General features: G+C 29.8%; 9 protein-coding genes across 9 annotated transcripts; 6 read left to right on the top strand and 3 right to left on the bottom strand. All coding sequences in view use genetic code 12, as the record gives it.

Annotated features, from left to right (window-relative positions):
- Window positions 1-61: 61 nt before the first annotated feature.
- On the bottom strand, window positions 62-1,090 carry RJT21DRAFT_111334 (uncharacterized protein; the record flags this gene model as incomplete). The annotated part of the gene is made up of 1 exon (XM_064879983.1): window positions 62-1,090. The coding sequence occupies one exon, from the start codon at window positions 1,088-1,090 to the stop codon at window positions 62-64; it is 1,029 nt and encodes a 342-aa protein (XP_064740930.1).
- A 376-nt stretch (window positions 1,091-1,466) lies between these two features.
- PTC4 (type 2C protein phosphatase) lies at window positions 1,467-2,633 on the top strand. The gene has a single exon (XM_064883223.1). It carries the CDS (start codon window positions 1,580-1,582, stop codon window positions 2,606-2,608), a length of 1,029 nt encoding a protein of 342 aa, XP_064740929.1. The 5' UTR covers window positions 1,467-1,579; the 3' UTR covers window positions 2,609-2,633.
- A 707-nt stretch (window positions 2,634-3,340) lies between these two features.
- Window positions 3,341-5,352, top strand: RJT21DRAFT_11050 (uncharacterized protein). The gene has a single exon (XM_064879919.1). The coding sequence runs from the start codon at window positions 3,649-3,651 to the stop codon at window positions 5,278-5,280; it is 1,632 nt and encodes a 543-aa protein (XP_064740928.1). The 5' UTR covers window positions 3,341-3,648; the 3' UTR covers window positions 5,281-5,352.
- TPS1 (alpha,alpha-trehalose-phosphate synthase (UDP-forming) TPS1) lies at window positions 5,270-6,911 on the bottom strand. The gene has a single exon (XM_064880621.1). The coding sequence runs from the start codon at window positions 6,852-6,854 to the stop codon at window positions 5,424-5,426; it is 1,431 nt and encodes a 476-aa protein (XP_064740927.1). The 5' UTR covers window positions 6,855-6,911; the 3' UTR covers window positions 5,270-5,423.
- A 156-nt stretch (window positions 6,912-7,067) lies between these two features.
- On the top strand, window positions 7,068-8,320 carry RJT21DRAFT_90859 (protein transporter YIF1). The gene has a single exon (XM_064885649.1). It carries the CDS (start codon window positions 7,207-7,209, stop codon window positions 8,146-8,148), a length of 942 nt encoding a protein of 313 aa, XP_064740926.1. The 5' UTR covers window positions 7,068-7,206; the 3' UTR covers window positions 8,149-8,320.
- A 924-nt stretch (window positions 8,321-9,244) lies between these two features.
- Window positions 9,245-15,373, top strand: POL2 (DNA polymerase epsilon catalytic subunit). The gene has a single exon (XM_064880620.1). It carries the CDS (start codon window positions 9,265-9,267, stop codon window positions 15,277-15,279), a length of 6,015 nt encoding a protein of 2,004 aa, XP_064740925.1. The 5' UTR covers window positions 9,245-9,264; the 3' UTR covers window positions 15,280-15,373.
- Window positions 15,370-17,018, top strand: RJT21DRAFT_117222 (origin recognition complex subunit 5). Its single transcript, XM_064880619.1, has one exon. The coding sequence runs from the start codon at window positions 15,449-15,451 to the stop codon at window positions 16,901-16,903; it is 1,455 nt and encodes a 484-aa protein (XP_064740924.1). The 5' UTR covers window positions 15,370-15,448; the 3' UTR covers window positions 16,904-17,018.
- Window positions 16,932-18,590, bottom strand: RJT21DRAFT_11029 (U5 snRNP complex subunit). The gene has a single exon (XM_064879917.1). It carries the CDS (start codon window positions 18,198-18,200, stop codon window positions 16,959-16,961), a length of 1,242 nt encoding a protein of 413 aa, XP_064740923.1. The 5' UTR covers window positions 18,201-18,590; the 3' UTR covers window positions 16,932-16,958.
- RJT21DRAFT_111327 (ribosome biosynthesis protein) lies at window positions 18,385-18,840 on the top strand (the record flags this gene model as incomplete). Its single annotated transcript, XM_064879982.1, has 1 exon — window positions 18,385-18,840. One exon carries the CDS (start codon window positions 18,385-18,387, stop codon window positions 18,838-18,840), a length of 456 nt encoding a protein of 151 aa, XP_064740922.1.
- Window positions 18,841-18,854: the final 14 nt, after the last annotated feature.

Raw genomic sequence — 18,854 nt, 5'->3', positions numbered from 1 at the left:
AACAAGTAGTAACAACAAAACGGTTTATCATTAATATTAACTTTTTTTTACTTTTTATAATCTATTCAACTGAAGCAGTTGCAACTCCTAATTCTGAATCTCCTTGTCCATAGTATAAGAACCATTGTCCCTTAAATTGAACTATACCTTCACAAAAGACAACTTTATTAACCTGTCCCTCGACTTCATTCTTTTGTTCAGGTTTTAATATGGGTCTTTCTAATCTTGCTAAGGGCCCATCTCTAATATGATCATAATCAATTAACATTTGACTTATAGTATAAGTATCTTTTGGAAGATCATGGCCTCCAATTGTGGCTGCATTATAAATTAAAATCCATTGATTCTTACCATTATCTAATTTAATTGGAGCAGGACCTGATTCAATTAATTTATTTTCAGCATTAAATATTCCGGTTGCAAAAATATTACCATAATAACTATCATTAGTTAATCTCCAATGAACTAAATCATCCAGTTCGGCAAGATGCAAAGCACTATCACCCCAAATCATATAATATTTTCCATCTTTATTCTTTTCATTAAATACTGCTCCTGATTTCAGCCATTCACTTCTTATAAGATGTTTACCATTTGCATCATGAGCAATATCATTCCAATAACCAGGAATAAATGAAGGATATTTTGTCCAATGAAATAAATCTTCAGAAGTTGCAACACATAATCTTGCTCTAAATAAATCATATGCGGTATAAGTTACAATAAATAATTTTGTTTTAGGATCTCGAACAATTCTTGGATCTTCTATACCACCACCTCTTTCCCAAGGTTCTGTTGCACTAATAATTGGTTTACGATATTTTGTAAAATTATAACCATCTTTTGACCATGCTAAACCAACTGAAGATAATTTTGCAGGATTTTGAGCTCGATATAATAAAAATACTGTATCATCAACTACAATTGCTGTAGCATTATATAAATAAGCACTTTCAAATTCTACAGTTGGATCAGGACGTAAAATTGGATTATTACTATATTTAGTAAATGGTCCTATAGGGTAAGCCTTAGGGGCGATATAATCCTTATCACCCGATACAGAGTCCTTAGTAATTTTCGGAAATGGCATATTAATATTAATATTAATATTAATTTTAATATATTATTATTTTTTTTTTCAAATTAAACGGTCAATTAACCCAGAATTTAGCATATAACAAATAATAACAAATAATAACAATAACTTTACCTGAAGTTTAAATTCCACTAACTTAAGCTATCTCAGTCTTCCCCCTAAATATAAATTATTTTTTTTTCAACCGCAATAATACGGGGTAGAAATTCTGGAGATACGACATTTTACAAAGTCTTGCTCCCTTTCGTTTTATTTTTATTTTTATCTTTTCCGACATCCATCCAACTGACACATCAGACGACATTCTCACAACCAATTTTTTTTTGGGTAGGAATGTAAACTGTTACGCTTAACTTTACAGTACGAGCACATTAACGAGTAATAAGCCTAATAAACTTAAACCCGATAATTAATAATCTTAAACCAGAATTTTAAGACATTAAAGGAATCGGTATATAGGTTAAGAAACATATTATAATTAATATGGGTCAATTGTTATCACATCCTATTGAGGATAAAGAGATCATATATCAATCACATGAGACTGTATCGTATTGTATTGGATCAATGCAAGGTTATAGAACTACTATGGAAGATGCATATGATGTAAAAGTTAATGAAGATGAAACTTTAGCAGTATTTGGAGTATTTGATGGTCATGGAGGCAAATCTTGTGCTGAATATTTAAAAGTTCATCTTGTTGATATAATTTTTAAACAATTAAATATAATTGGTAAACAAGGTACAACAAAATTAAGTGATTATATACGAATAACTAAAAATGCATTTTTTAAAGTAGATAGTCAATTATCGTCCAATAAAGAATTTAATAATTGTGGATCAACTGGTATAATATCGGCTCTTATAAATAATCAATATTTAGTAGTGGCAAATACTGGTGATTCAAGATGTATTTTATCACTTGGTGGTCAACCTAAAACTTTATCATTTGATCATAAACCAGTAATAATGAATGAAAGAGTTAGAATTGAAAATAGTAATGGTTATATTAAGAACAATAGAATTAATGAAATATTAGCATTATCAAGAGCATTTGGAGATTTTAAATTTAAACTTCCCTATATTGATAGTCCTAGAAATGAATACATAAATAAAAATAAGCAATATTTTAAGAATGACTTAATTCATTTACCACCAGAATTATTTCAAGTTACAGTTGAACCAGAAGTAATTTTATTTGATATTGAAAATGCTTCAAAGAATCCTAAAACTAAACCAGAATTTATGGTAATAGCGTGTGATGGGATTTGGGATTGTTACAAAAATAAAGATTTAATAAATACAATAAGGCATAAATTATCTGTTGGATGGAAATTAAATAAAATTATTGAATTCATATTGCATGATTGTTTAATGATGGCAAGTAATTATACTGGGATTGGATTTGATAATATGACTATAATTATTATTGCATTACATAAGGGTACAGATATGGATCAATGGTATGAATCCATGAAACATAAGGTGCTTACGGAGAAGGGATTAGCCTGATTAATATAATATAATATAATATAATATAATATAATATAATATAATATAATATGTATATACGATACGCCTGGAAATTTCAATTGTCTACATTCTCGCTTAATAATCAGAGTATACAACTCAGTAGACATCAAGAAGTAGCATCTTATATAGTTTATTTCTAATAAATTTTAATGTATAGAAATATAACTTAGTTAATATAGTGAAATCGTCAAGTAGACCCGAGGTGAGAATATAGAGGTCGGTTCGCGATGAGCCTGTGTAAAAGTAAAAGTTCAGAAAGGACTACAGAAAGTACTATAGAGCAATTACTACACACACATATATATATATATATACATACAAAAGTATATTTTGCAGCCCAAACACAAGCCCACGCGCAAGCACATTTCCCTTCCAATCCAATCATAAGCATAAGCATAAGCATAAGCTTAGACTATTAGTAGCTATAAGAAATAAGACATGCACCAAACGGTGCAACAGATTCGCAACTTTACCGAGTGGGGCCATCATTGTTCGCCCATCAGCTCACTAGAATTTTAGCAGCCCTGCGCGCAAAAAAGTCAGTAATAGTAATATTTAGCGCACCGAAAAAAAACATTCGATATCGAATCATTGGCTCACTATACTGAGTCAGTTTACCAGGACTGAGACACAGAGACAGAGAGAGATTTAACTTCTGGCATTGCATTTTTGTTAACATAAATAAATAATCCATTCATTTGGTATTGTACTCTCATATTCGGACATTTTAGTTTAGTTGTTCATTTACATACAATTAGTATAGGTGGAGTTTTCAACGGTTATGGAGTGGACTTTTTCCGTACCATATAATTAAACTATTGAATTTTATTCATCATACTCATATAAAACAAATTAACATATTCATTATAATTTAATTACATAATTTTCATACTATTAGTTAGTAGCCCATATCTATTTGCATAATATTTCAACCTTATATACAAAAATTATTCCTGCACTTGATTCTTGATTATAATCATTAAATCTTTTTGGTAACTTTTCCCCCTTTGCTACCCTCCATGACGGATATTGATCAACCCTATGAGGATCCAATTTTAAAATTAACTCATGATCCAAATTTAAATAGAGATAAAGAAAAATCTAATCTACTAACTTTACTAATAAATCAATTTCCTTTAACTGAACGGAAAATTAGTAGATTATGTCAAACAAGTGTTACAATTTTACAAACTCTTGAAAAATCAAATTTAATATTTAAAAGTTGGGAATTCTTATCATTAGATTTTAGTAGTAATGATCATTTTAATCATAAAGATTTTAAAATAAAAGAATTTAATTATGGAATTGCTGATAAAGTTATTAATAAATGTCAAGAATTAAATATTAAAATTATGAAAATATCTTTAGATATTGATCATATAACAAAAAGTTCAAAAACTTTATCACCAATTGAATATATATCTGATAGTGGAACTTTATTAACTTCATTATTATTAAGATGTATAAAATTAAAAAATGATATAAGTTCAAATTTATCAACTTCATATCTGAAGGCAAGATTAATATGTATTGGTAAAGAACTTGAAACTTTATTATCTAGTAATAATGATTCAAAAGATGATAAAACTTTAGAATCTTATAAATCATTTATTATTAGTTTATTAAAACAATTAAATAATGCTATAGATAATAATGATAATGAAGCAAAATATGAATGTTTAGAAGTTATAAATGATTTAGAACAAATGTTTGAAGCTTATAAACTTGATAAAATGAAAGATTCTATAATTAAACAACATCAACAACAACATCATGAAAAGGATTTATTACAAATAAAACATCAAGCTCATGCTCATGCTCATGCTCATACTCCAAGTTCACGACAATCTGATGAAGATGAAGTGTTTTATGAAGATGATGATCTTTATTCAGAATTTGGTGGTAGTTCAATGTATACATCAACAGTATCACAAGCTCCAATGGTTCATTCAATTACAAAACATCATAATCATGAAACAGATGCTAGTACAGTATCTTCTCCTCGTAGACGGGGATCATTTTCATCCATGTCTACTTCAGCAGCTCTTCAAAAATCAACTATTACTGAAGAATTACCATACTTAATGTCGGCCTTTAATTCAGCAAAAACTATTGAAGAAGATGTTATACATTTTAAAGAAAAGGGTAAAGATGAAGAATTAAAACATCATTCAACTATACGATCACCTTCAACCACCAGTACCAGCACCAGCACCAGCACCACCACCAATTCTCATAAAAAGGAAGAAATTAAAAGTAATTCTAATTCAAAATCAAACATTAAGCATAAACCAATTTTCTCACATAAGGCCAATTTACCAGATACTTCTTTGTATACTCAAAATACAGTTATGCCTCAATTACAAGGATCATTAACTTCAGCTTCTTCATACATTTATGCCAATACTTCATTATTATCAAAATTAGGAATTAAACCTCAAGTAATAACTACTAATATGACAAATAAAGAATTAACTGATTCAAGTAAAAGTAAAAGTAATCCATTACAAATAACTTCAGCTTCACAAGAAGAAATTGATGAACATAATAAAGAAAATAAAACAAGATTCATTACTCCATTAACTAAGGAGAATTTGAATACTCATACATTATTAAAACTTAATGATGAAGTAGATAATGAAATTGATTAAGGGGATATTTACTTTTTATTTACTTTACTTTACTTCATTTTTATTTACTTATTTATTTATTTATTTACTTACTTATTTATTTAATTTTACTAATAGCTTATTTATGATATAGGCAAATAAACGGATTTAACATAGAATACTACTCAAGATTTATCAGTACATTTGTATAATTCTTTTACAAAACTTTCACCCCAAAATCCTGAAGTATACTTTGAAATATAATTGAATAATCGATTAAAATTCATTTCTCTCTTTTCTTCTGGTAAAGCTAATGCTTCTTTTATTGACAGACTTAATTCTTCTGTATTCCATGGATTAACAATTATTGCACCATTTAATGATTGAGCTGCTCCAGCAAATTCCGATAATATTAATACTCCTTTATTTTCTTGTTGACAAGCAATATATTCATAACTTACTAAATTCATTCCATCTCTTGTTGAACTTACTAGACATATATCAGATACATGATATAAACTAATTAATTCATCAAATGATACAGATTTATGTAAATAATGAATTGGAACAAATTCAACAGTACCAAATCTACCATTTATTCTACCAACTAATTCATTTACTGTAGCTCTTAAACTTTGATATTCTTCAACATCTCCTCGAGATGGTACAGCCACTTGAACTAATACAACTTTACCAATCCATTCAGGATTTTCTGTAAGAAATACTTCAAATGCATGTAATTTTTGTGGTACCCCCTTAATATAATCTAATCTATCAACTCCTACTATAATTTTAATATCTTCAAATTTTCTCTTTAATTGTTTTATTCTATTAATTACATTATCCTTTTTTAAACCTTCAGTAAATTTATCTACATCAATTCCAATTGGGAAAGCTCCTACACTAATACTTCTACCTTTAAATTCAATTCCATTTGGTAAAGTTTTAACTTCATCTTGAATAATTCTTGAAACAGAATTTAAAAAATGTCTTGCATAATCATAAGTATGAAATCCAATTAAATCACAACTTAATACTCCTTCTAAAATTTCTTTTCTTACGGGTAAAATTCTATAAATTTCTGATGATGGGAATGGAGTATGTAAAAAGAATCCAATTCTTATATTTTTATTTCTATTACCAATTTCTTCTCTTAACATTTGAGGTAATAACATTAAATGATAATCATGAACCCATACCATATCATTATCATTAACTTGAGTTGCAATTGCAATTGCAAATTGTCTATTAGCTTCAATATAAGCTCTCCAAGCATTTTCATCAAAATTCATTTCACCAGGATGATAATGAAATAATGGCCATAAAATACTATTAGAAAATCCATTATAATGTAAATCAGCAATTACATCACTTAAAAAGATTGCTGTACAATTAAATTTTTCTGATAAATCTTGATTAACTTTAATTTGTTCATCATCAGGAATTTCAAGTCCTGGCCATCCTAACCATTGAAATTCAGTTGATTTCTTTAAACCTTGTAATGCAGTTACTAACCCCCCAGATGACATTGAATATTCATAATTCTTATCATCAAGACGTTTAATTGTTACGGGTAATCGATTAGAAACTACTAATACTTTACCGCTTACACCCATTTTTGAATATATAATCGTTTTATTAAAATTTATATATACTAATTAATAGTTAATGATACTATTTACAAATAATTTAAGGGCCTATAATTGGGGGCTTTATAGTACAAAGTTCTAGAAACTTTAGTGAAGAGGAGGGGGAGGGAGCCAAGGCACTGTATGCAGGAGACAGCAACCTCTGGATCAGATGATGACCGCTGGCTTCCGCATTGGGCAGTCTATGTCCAGGGCTCGAGAACAATCAGTGAGTGTCTGTGTCTGATTTTTTTTTCTTTCAACTACGATAACATTAACATTAACAGAACACATAGTAAAAATATAAAGGACACAGTAGACATTAGACAATATAGACAAGATGTATAATCCTTATGGGAATGCAGCTGAACAACAACAACAACAGCAACAACGTCAATTTGTAGGACAACAAAATTTACAACATCCTCAACCTCAACATGCCGCTTTCCAACCACCACCACAACAATTTAATGGAGTTGCACCAACACAAGGTGGATCAACAGCATATACATCATTTTTAAATGATCCAGCTGCTTCATTGGCTACCCAATTTGCTAGAAGTGGATTTGAACAATCTAATCAATATATTCAACAAAATTTTGGACAATTTCTTCCCACCACTACTAATGATTTAAAATATTATTTTCAAGTTAGTAATTCATATGTTGTTAAAAAATTATTCTTAATTTTATTTCCTTATAGAAATAAGAATTGGAATCGATTAAATTTACAAGATGCTACTGGAGATAGTTCATCACCAAATTCTCAACAATATGCTCCACCAAATTTAGATGTTAATGCTCCAGATTTATATATTCCATTAATGTCATTTGTTACATATATATTATTATGGGCAGCATTTCAAGGGTTAAAGGGAGATTTTCATCCTCAATTATTTGGATATTTATCATCTCAAACTCTTGCATTTTCATTTCTTGATATTTCAATATTTAAAATTGGATTATATTTATTAAATTGTTCATCTCAAGCTTCATTATGGGATTTAGTAGGATTTTCAGGTTATAAATATGTTGCAATTATTGTTTTATTATGTTGGAAACATCTTATAAGTGATGGATGGTTAACTTATTATCCTATAGTACTTTTATTAATTGCAAATTTAGCAGTATTCCTTATGAGATCTTTAAGATTTATAATTTTACCAAATTTAACTTCCGGTACAACGACAATTACTGTTAAACAAAGAAGAATTCGAGTACAATTTTTATTTATATATTCGGTGATTATTCAGGGGTTAATTATTTTATTTATGAGTAGATAGTACAGTCTACATATACATCATACAATGTGTATAATATAGATAATATATACAATATATATACAATATATACAATATATATATATAATATAATATATAACATATAATTCTAATATAGTAGTAGTAGTCGTCTATAGTGGTGTTTAGCCACATGCACGACATATGCAACTCATTAGAAGATGCAAATATTCTATTAGATATGTAACTAATATATTATTTATTATTTACTAGTTACTGCATTTTGGTCTATAACCAAATGCTGTGTGTATCTCCGTAGTTTCTATATCAAGAGGACTTATTCCCATGTAATTTGTATATATGCTTTATAGAAATTGACTGTACTGGCTGCTATATTCCATATACAGGAAAGTACATTTGTGGTTTTACCACAAATACAAAATATTTCAGACGCGTTCTGATGATAGTGAAAAGTCGTAGAACCACTAGTAAATCAGGAATAAAACCACCAGTATAACAATTACACAAGTTCTGACTGTTAGTACAGGTATGTCCAATCGATCCAGATTCAAAGGGTCTAGTTCTGCACGATTTGTAAAGAATTCAACTAAAGTTAATAGTGAATATAAGACCAGAAATAGCCATGAAAAGCCTATGATAGATCCATATGTAGCCAATAATCCTATGTTAAATGATTCTATACAAAAGAAAGAACTAGTTAATAAGATCGATGAATTAGATACGCTTATGGGATTCGCAAGACTTGAAAATGGTGAGAATGATGGACTATTACCTCGTAAAGGTTGGTTAATTAATATGCATTCAACAACTATACCAAGTGAAGAATATCTTACAGGATATTCTGGAGTTGATTATTACTTTTTAGATGAAGAAGGAGGATCATTTAAAGTCACTTTACAATTCGATCCATATTTCTTTCTTGATATAATTCCCGGAAATGAACCAGAAGTTGAAGAATGGTTAAGAAAATTTCTTGAATCTACTAGTATAAAATCCATTAGTCGAGATATTAAAGAAGATTTAGCATTACCTAATCATTTAGTTGGATTAAAGAAGACTATGATCAAATTAACCTTTCATAATATTCAAGATCTTTTAGCTGCTAGACGATTATTATCTCCTATCATTAAGAATAATCAGATGAAACGGGAGTCCAGAGATATCTATTCAGTTACCACCACCACCACCACCACCACCAATAATAACAACAATATAAACAATGAAAGTACTGATCCTTCTACATTTATAGATGATATGAAAGAATATGATGTCCCCTATCATGTACGAGTATCAATCGATAAGAATATAAGAGTCGGTAAATGGTATGATGTATATGTTAAACATCAACAAGTATCATTAATAGAAGATAAAGAAAACATTGCCTTTGCCGATCCGGTGATATTGGCGTTTGATATTGAAACAACAAAGGCTCCATTGAAGTTCCCCGATGCCAAAATCGATCAAATTATGATGATCTCATATATGATTGATGGAGAAGGATATTTAATTACCAATCGAGAAATCATTTCCGAAGATATTAATGATTTTGAATATACTCCCAAACCAGAATATCCTGGACTATTCACCATATTTAATGAACCCGATGAAAAGCATGTATTAATCAGATTCTATGAACATATTCGAGAATGTAAACCTACGGTAATTGCTACATTCAATGGAGACTTCTTTGATTGGCCATTTGTGGAAACAAGAACAAGATTTCATGATATGGATATGTTTAATGAGATTGGATTTGCTCGGGATAATGATGGAGAATATAAATCCAAATATTGTGTACATATGGATTGTTATAGATGGGTTAAACGAGATTCTTATTTACCGCAAGGATCTCAAGGGTTGAAAGCCGTTACTACGGCTAAATTAGGATATAATCCTACTGAATTAGATCCGGAATTAATGACTCCTTATGCTTATGAAAAGCCTCAATTGTTATCGGAATATTCTGTATCCGATGCAGTAGCCACTTATTACTTATATTTCAAATATGTTCATCCATTTATATTTTCATTATGTACTATTATTCCATTAAATCCCGATGAAGTCTTACGTAAGGGGACGGGGACTTTATGTGAGATGTTATTACTGGTTCAAGCCTATGAGAAGAATATCTTATTACCGAATAAACATAGTGATCCCATCGAAAGATTCTATGATGGACATCTTTTAGAATCAGAAACTTATGTGGGAGGTCATGTAGAATCATTAGAAGCCGGAGTATTCCGGAGTGATTTACCTAATGATTTCAAAATCGACCCTTCGGCTATTGATGAGTTACTTGGAGATTTAAGTAACTCATTAAAGTTTTGTATTGAAGTAGAGAATGGTAAGAAAGTCGAAGACATTGAGAATTTCGAACAGGTGTATAATGAAATTAAACATCAACTACAAGACCTTAAGGATACACCCATTCGCCAGGAGAAACCGCTTATTTATCATGTGGATGTGGCATCAATGTACCCCAACATTATGACATCCAATCGATTACAACCTGACTCGATGAAATCAGAAGAAGACTGTGCTGCTTGTGATTTCAATCGGCCAGGAAAGAATTGTGATAGACGACTTCCGTGGTCTTGGAGAGGTGAATACTTTCCGGCAGAAATGAATGAGTATAATATGATCAAGAGAACTCTTCAGAATGAACTGTTTCCACCCGCCAAACCATGGTTACCGTCTCGAAGTTTTGATGAATTGTCATATACTGAACAAGCGCAATTGATTAAGAAAAGAATTAGTGATTATTCGAGAAAAGTGTATCATCGAGTTAAACAAACCCAAGTAGTAACTCGAGAATCAATTATCTGTCAACGAGAGAATCCATTTTATGTTGATACTGTTAGATCGTTTCGTGATCGTCGGTATGAATTTAAGGGGTTAGCTAAAGTATGGAAGGGGAAGATCTCTAAGCTTGATAAGAGTGATAGTATACAAATCGATGAGGCTAAGAAGATGGTGGTGTTATATGACTCATTACAATTGGCTCATAAAGTGATTCTTAATTCATTCTATGGGTATGTGATGAGAAAGGGATCTCGATGGTATTCTATGGAAATGGCCGGTATAACTTGTCTTACAGGTGCAACCATTATTCAAATGGCTCGTGCTTTAGTGGAAAGAATCGGTAGACCATTAGAATTGGATACTGATGGGATTTGGTGTATTTTACCTAATTCATTTCCCGAGAATTTCACTCTAAATTGTAAAGATGGCAAACGAATTGTCGTGGAATATCCATGTTCAATGTTGAATTATTTAGTTCATCAACGATTCACCAATCATCAATATCAAGATTTAATTGATCCTGATACTTTTAAGTATCAAACCAAATCCGATAATTCCATTTTCTTTGAAGTCGATGGTCCTTATAAGGCCATGATTCTTCCTACATCTAAGGAAGAAGGCAAGGGGTTAAAGAAAAGATATGCCGTATTCAATGATGATGGATCCTTAGCGGAATTAAAGGGATTTGAATTGAAAAGACGTGGAGAACTTCAACTAATTAAGAATTTCCAATCGGATATCTTTAAGTTATTCTTAGAAGGGACCACCTTAGAAGAATGTTATCAAGCAGTCGCTACAGTAGCCAATAATTGGTTAGATGTATTAGATACTAAGGGAGGAATGTTAGAAGATGAAGATCTTATTGAATTGATCTGTGAAAATCGTAGTATGTCTCGAGCCTTAGCCGAGTATGGAGATCAGAAATCCACTTCAATAACTACAGCCAAACGATTAGGAGAATTTTTAGGAGAAGAAATGGTTAGAGATGCAGGTTTAGCTACTAAATATATTATTAGTGCCAGACCTATAGGTTCACCCGTAACTGAAAGAGCCATTCCAGTATCGATCTTTTCTTCCGATAAAAAGGAATTCTTCTTAAAGAAATGGTTAAAGGATCCTTCCTTAAATCCGAATGTTGGACCTCGAGATGTGATTGATTGGGATTATTATCGTGAACGGTTAGCGTCGGTAGTGCAAAAGATTATTTCTATCCCAGCCGCTTTACAGAATGTTAAGAATCCTGTGCCTCGAGTTCCTCATCCTGAATGGTTACAGAGAAAGATTAATACTCGAGATGATTCTAAACAGCAATCGTCGATTGCGACATTCTTTAGTAAATCCACTAAGAAGGAGGAATTGGAGAAACAGGTTAAGGATATTGAAGATTATGGAGATTTTGGTGGTGGAGCAGCTAATAAATCCAGTAGAGTTGTCTCGAAAAAGAGAAGAGCTGCTAAGGCCAATGCTGTACTTGATTCGGAACAAGAAGAACGAATTAATGCCGTCCTTAATGGTCCATGTCCTGTAATGACCGAAGATTACGCGGGATTCTTACAGTATCAAAAGGCCAAATGGATTCTTCAAGCTCATAATCGAGAAAGAAGAAAGAAAATCTTTGGCAATAATTCCGAAACGTCTCATCGATCAACCGTCGGAGGAATCTTTAAACGTCAAGCAGAAAATGTCGCTGGAACTAATTGGGAAATCTTACAATATAAAGTAGATCCTACTAGTCCAGGAGATATTAAAGTCTATGTTCTGACGGGGAATAAAGTTAATACATTTACATTTCATATACCTAAGAAGATCTATGCCAGTTTTAAAACCGAGTTATCTCATAGAAAATTGATTGGAGGAGGTTGTGAAATTGAAAAATCCAATGCAGCATTACCTAATGGACATGATGGATCACATTTATATAAACTTACTATGGCAGAATCCGTATATCATGAACAATCAGTTAATGTGGATGGATTATTACAGGATTCTAATCTTTTGGGAATCTATGAAAGTAATATAGGCTGTGTAGAACGAGCCATTATTGAATTAGGTAATTCAGTTAAATTCGATGATACAAAAGTAGGATTATTAGGTAAGGGATTAAAGAATGGATTTAATATTAAAGATTTAAATAAATTAGATGGAACGGATTATTTAAAGAATTTTAATATGGATATTGTTTATTTGTTACATATAGTAACCAATAGTTATGAATTCTTTACATTATTTAAATCATGGGATAATTCCACGAGTATGTTTATATTAAAACCTTCAGCCAATGCTCAAGAATTACCTCCAAATATGGATAGAATTTATCAGGAGATATACCAAACTAAACGGGATAAACTTGGTAAATTATATAATATAATTGAGTATCCTGATCAAATGAATTTCGATACTAATTATTATTATGATAGTTCGAAATTATTTAAGAAATTAAATCAAACTATTGGTAAACTTCATGAAAGTAGAAGTAATAAAGCCTTATTTGCTATTCAATCTCCTTATTGTTCAAGAATACTTAATCTTGTTAAATCTACAGGAGATTTCCCCACGATAAAAATGAATATTAGTGAACTTTCTTTACCAGCCATTGGTTGGCAATCATTGATTTCTAAACGAGTAATTAATCATTATTTTGTTCTTGCCAATTGGATAAAGAATTTAATTGCTTTATCAAGATATGGTAATATACCTCTTTGTAATTTACAAATTGAAAATGTCGGATATTTAATTGATATTGAATATTCTAGAAGATTAACTCAAAATAATATAGTTCTTTGGTGGTCAGAAAATCCTCTTCCTGATCATGGGGGGTTTGAAATGGATAAAATTATTGATTATGAAAGTGTTGATTTCCCAACCATTAATAATCCTGAAATTTATGAAACTGCATGTTTAGAAATGAGTATAAGTAATTTAACAATAAATTCTATACTTACCAGTGCATTAATTAATGATGCAGAAGGTACAGATTTAGCTGAAGATGGTACTTCAACAATTGCTGAAGATTCATTTTTACCAGCGGCTTTAAATGTATTAAGATCAATGGTAAAAGATTGGTGGGATGATGCATTAAGAAATAATATTAATGCTGATTCAATGATGAATAATTTAGTTACTTGGGTTCAACGGAAAGATTCTTATCTTTATGATTATGCTTTACATTATCATGTCCATAATTTATCAACAAAAGTACTTTTACAATTAATTGGAGAATTTAAAAGAATGAATGCCAATATTATATTTGCTGATAGAAATAAATTAATTATACAAACTACAAAAGTTTCAGTAGAAAATTCTTATGCTTATGGACAATATATTGTTAAAGCTGCTAGAAATAAACCATTATTTAACTTTTTAGATTTAAAAATTATTAAATATTGGGACTTATTAATTTGGATGGATCAATTTAATTATGGTGGTAGAAGTTGTAAACAAATTACTAATGAAGAAATTCAAGATCTTGAACCTGAAAATCATTGGCATATTAAGAAATTTTTACCGATTATATTTAGAGAAGAATTTGAAGATTGGATTGTTATATTTTTAGATGCATTATCTAAATATAAAAGTGATACATTAACTGGGAATACTCAATTAGGTACTCCAAGAGTTACTCAAATTGTTCATATATTAAAGGGACAAAAAAAATTACAATCTAAAGAAACTGAAGAAGATTTATTTAATGGAGTAATTGAAATCTTTAGAAAACATTTAATTAAAAGAATTGAAAAATTATATCGAAAACAAATTGATTCAATTATAAATCCTGAATTTGAAAAGGAATATGAATTCCCAAAACTTCCAGGATCTTATTTACAATTAAAAAATCCGACATTAGAATTAACTAAATTCTTATGTGCGATATTAAGTTTATCAAATAAAAGAAATATTGAAGTAAGATTATTAAGAAAAGAATTATTAACAATCTTTGATATTAAAGAATTTAGTAATGAAGCAACTTTTAAGAATCCTAGTATGAATTTAAAGATAAATCATATAATTTGTGATTATTGTAATTATATTAAAGATTTAGATTTATGTTGTGAATCAGAGCATACTTTATGGAATTGTATTAATTGTAATAAACCATATAATAAGATAGTTCTAGAAGAAGAATTAATTGCTCAATATCATAGAATGTTAACTAAATTCTTTCAACAAGATTTAAAATGTTCAAAGTGTCAGCAGATTAGAGGAACTAATTTAAGTTTATATTGTAAATGTTCTGGTAAATGGGTAGAAGAAATAAGTCATGGAGAAATTGAAAAAAAATTACATGTATTTGATAATGTCGCAAAGGCCTATAATTTTCAATTATTAAGGGGTATTAAAGACGAGCTTATATAGATATTTTTCTTTAGTTAATAAAATTGTCGCGACTTTGCTTTTGCTTTTGTCTGTTTATTTTTCAGACAATAATAAAATATAAATATAATTCAACTATCCATAGTTATTAACTATGTTATTATACTAAGACTACGTTTATTAAGACTACACATTATTAAACCACATACATATGACCATACCACCAGAAGTCAAACGATCTCTACTGCACACAGTCAAGTTCAGAAGTAATGAAATTGAACTTTTAAGTAGTTTCATATCATTAAATGCTTCAAATCTGTCATCGGCTTTAATAATTCATGGATATAAATCCGTAGGTAAGACATTTACAGTTGAAAATTATTTAACTTATTTAGGAGTTAGAAATTCAATTATAAGATGTGATGAATGTGTTACTAATCGTGTACTTTTACAAAGATGTTTTAATAAAATTAAATCTGATAGTGGTAAGAATAATAATAATAATAATGATCAAATTGATAAATTAAAATTTGGTAAACTGTTAGAAAGTTTTTATAATTTTGCTAATGCATTAGAAAAATTTATTGAAAATTCAAATTATACTGATCATCATGTTTTAGTTCTTGATAGATTTGATCAATGTATGGAATCAACTAATGATTTATTTATTGCATTTTTAAGATTAAGAGAAATATCAAAATTAGATAATTTATCAATTATATTTATTATATCAACTGATATTCCAAAGGAAATTGTAACTTCAACAATTCCAACTATATATTTTAAACCATATACTGAAATTCAAATAACTGAAATACTTCAAAGTTCTCAATCATGTTTATTTGGTATAGAAGAAATTGATAATAATCCTTCAAGTTATGAATTTTGGAAACAATATGCAAAAATTGTCGTAGATTTATTCTTTTCTTATACGGGATCAGATTTAAATTTATTAATGGATATTATTATAAAAATTTGGGATAAATTTATTGAACCAGTTATAGAAGGGAAATATAATGTAAATGAATTTGTTAAAGTTTACAGACAAGGTTCAGAATTATTTACTAATGAAAATGTTATTAATAATTCATTAATAAGAGAATATCTGACATTACAAGAAGAAAAACCAACTACTAATGGGAATGTAGAAGATTTACCTATCCATTCAAAATTCATATTAATAGCATCTTATTTAGCATCTTTTGTAGAACAAAAGGATGATCTACATAAATTTTCAAAAGTTAAAGCTGTTAAATATAAGAAGAGAGTATTTAGTCATAAACCAAATACAAAAAATGATATAGATTCAAGATTATTATCACCAGGATTTTTTGATTTAGAAAGAATGTTTGCAATTTTATCGGTGATATATAGAAATACTGCTCCATCTTTAAATCAACAAACAGAAATTAATCTTGAGAATGATGTAGCTCAAATTGAAGAAAAGAAAGATATAGAAAGAGCTAAATTCACATTAAGTAGAAATACTGATTTATACAGTCAAGTAGCAACTTTATTTTCATTGGGATTAATAAGTAAATCGGCTGCTTCCGATATCTTAGGGGCTAGAGTTAGATGGAAATGTAATATTAGTTGGCAAACAGCTGAAGCTTTATGTAAAGAAGTTGATTTCCCTATATTAGATTATTTAGCGGATGAACCATAATTTCATTCATTCATGTATTTATATATGTAATTGTAATTGTAATTGTAATTGTAATTTATATATCTTCAAAATGTATTTGTTCAACAGAAACGAAATCTTGACTACCAACTTTTCGTACCAAAACTTTATTATCAAAGTATGTTTCCTTCCAATGATTCATCTCATAGTTTGAATATGGACCTAAGATTTCTTCTTCTCCTATCCATTTGAATTCCCATATCTTTTCACCATAATCAATGGTTTCAGTATCGTCAGGAATTTCTTCCTCATATGCTCGTTTGACTCCTCTCAAGTGGTCTGTATAACTCTCACCTGTTTCTTGTTGATATTTCCTCATGAGCTCTTCTCTACTCAATTCATATACATCTCGTAAATACTTATCGTAGATTAACTTATCACAAAGATCAGTGATCTTAATTACAGCTTCCTTACGACTACCATCATCATCATCATCATTAGCAACCTTTTTAGAATGCCTGCTCTTTTTAGGGCCCAACCTAGCAAGAGCTTCCATTGGAGTCTCGGAAGGTTCTAATAAAGCTATCAATTGTAATAATAAAGTTTCAATAGATGTTGAATCAATGGCTCGTCGTATTTGTTCTTGTTCTTCTCGTTTCTTTCTTTCTTCTTGTGCCCGTTTAGCTTTATTTATATCGGACTTTTTATAACTGCTAATCCATTCTTCTTCAGCCTTCTCTATTACTTGTTGCTCATCATCTTCTTGGTTCGGTATGAAATTGCCTTCCAAGTCAAACTTTCCTTCATTAGCTTCTTCTCTTAGATTGAATGCTTCAATCTTGACATCTTTCTTCTTCAATTGTCTCTTAGTTTCATCAAAATCTTCTACATTATTATAATAGTCTGCATTATCGATAGTTTCTTCTTCTTCCTCATCTTCGTTACCATCATCTTCTTCATCACCTTCTTCATTTCTATCATCATCAATAAATGCATCTTTTTCATCATCGTAGTCTTCAAGTCCCTCAGTCTTTTCAAACTCCTTGACATCAAGAAACTGAACTTCGCGCGCTTTGGTTTTGACATTGTTTTCGACTGGCTCTTCTTTGTCACTCGCAAACATATCATCATCATCATCATCATCTTCAGCATTGTTCGCACCCTTACCTTCATCATCACCACCATCACCATTATTATTATTATCTGAAGCATAATCATCATCGGATGAATCAGAATCATAATTCAATCTTAAATCATTTTTATGTTTCTGTCTTAATCTCTTACTATTTCCTAATACATCTTCTATAACTTCATTATCATCATCAGATTCTTTGCTCATTATCAATTGATTCAGGTAAGCAACTTCATATGATTGCAAACCTGTCTCACTAAACAATTTCTGTGTGCAAAAAAAATGAAAAGTTAGGCAGGCAGGCAGGCAGCCATCTACCAACTTAATGCTGCTTTTCTAAGACCAGAGATAATATCAAATGTATGATGGGAAGAGGAGAAAGATCGATGATATGACAGATCACATAATAAGTTTAGATTCAGAAGAAATATTGAATCTCGAGAATCAATACTATAACGAGGGATTTAAAGAGGGACAGAGTCATGCTACAAAACAACAATATCTTGAAGGTAAAGAGTATGGATATCAAACGGGATTTCAAAGATTTTTAATAATTGGATATATACAGGGATTAGTTGATGAATGGAAGAAAAATATTAATATTGAACAATATTCATCTATACGAAATCATATAGATCAATTAGATAAATTACTAAGTGATATACCTATTACTAATGGTGATGAGCAAGTAGCTCAATTTGAAATTAAATTAACTAAGGCAAGAAATAAGTTAAGAGTCATTGTTACAATCGTTAAAGAATCTTGGAAAGTTGATAAGTTAGATGAATTAGTTAAAGAGTTAGGAGGTGAACTACATGTTAGTGAAAATGTTGAGGAAATGTGGTAGGCTGTATATAGATT

The sequence above is a fragment of the Scheffersomyces amazonensis genome, assembly GCF_036850825.1.
Source record: "Scheffersomyces amazonensis strain UFMG-HMD-26.3 chromosome Unknown RJT21scaffold_1, whole genome shotgun sequence".
NCBI classification, from domain to species: domain Eukaryota; kingdom Fungi; phylum Ascomycota; class Pichiomycetes; order Serinales; family Debaryomycetaceae; genus Scheffersomyces; species Scheffersomyces amazonensis.
Note: the sequence above shows the minus strand (reverse complement) of the source record. Positions and strands in the feature narration are given on the sequence as shown.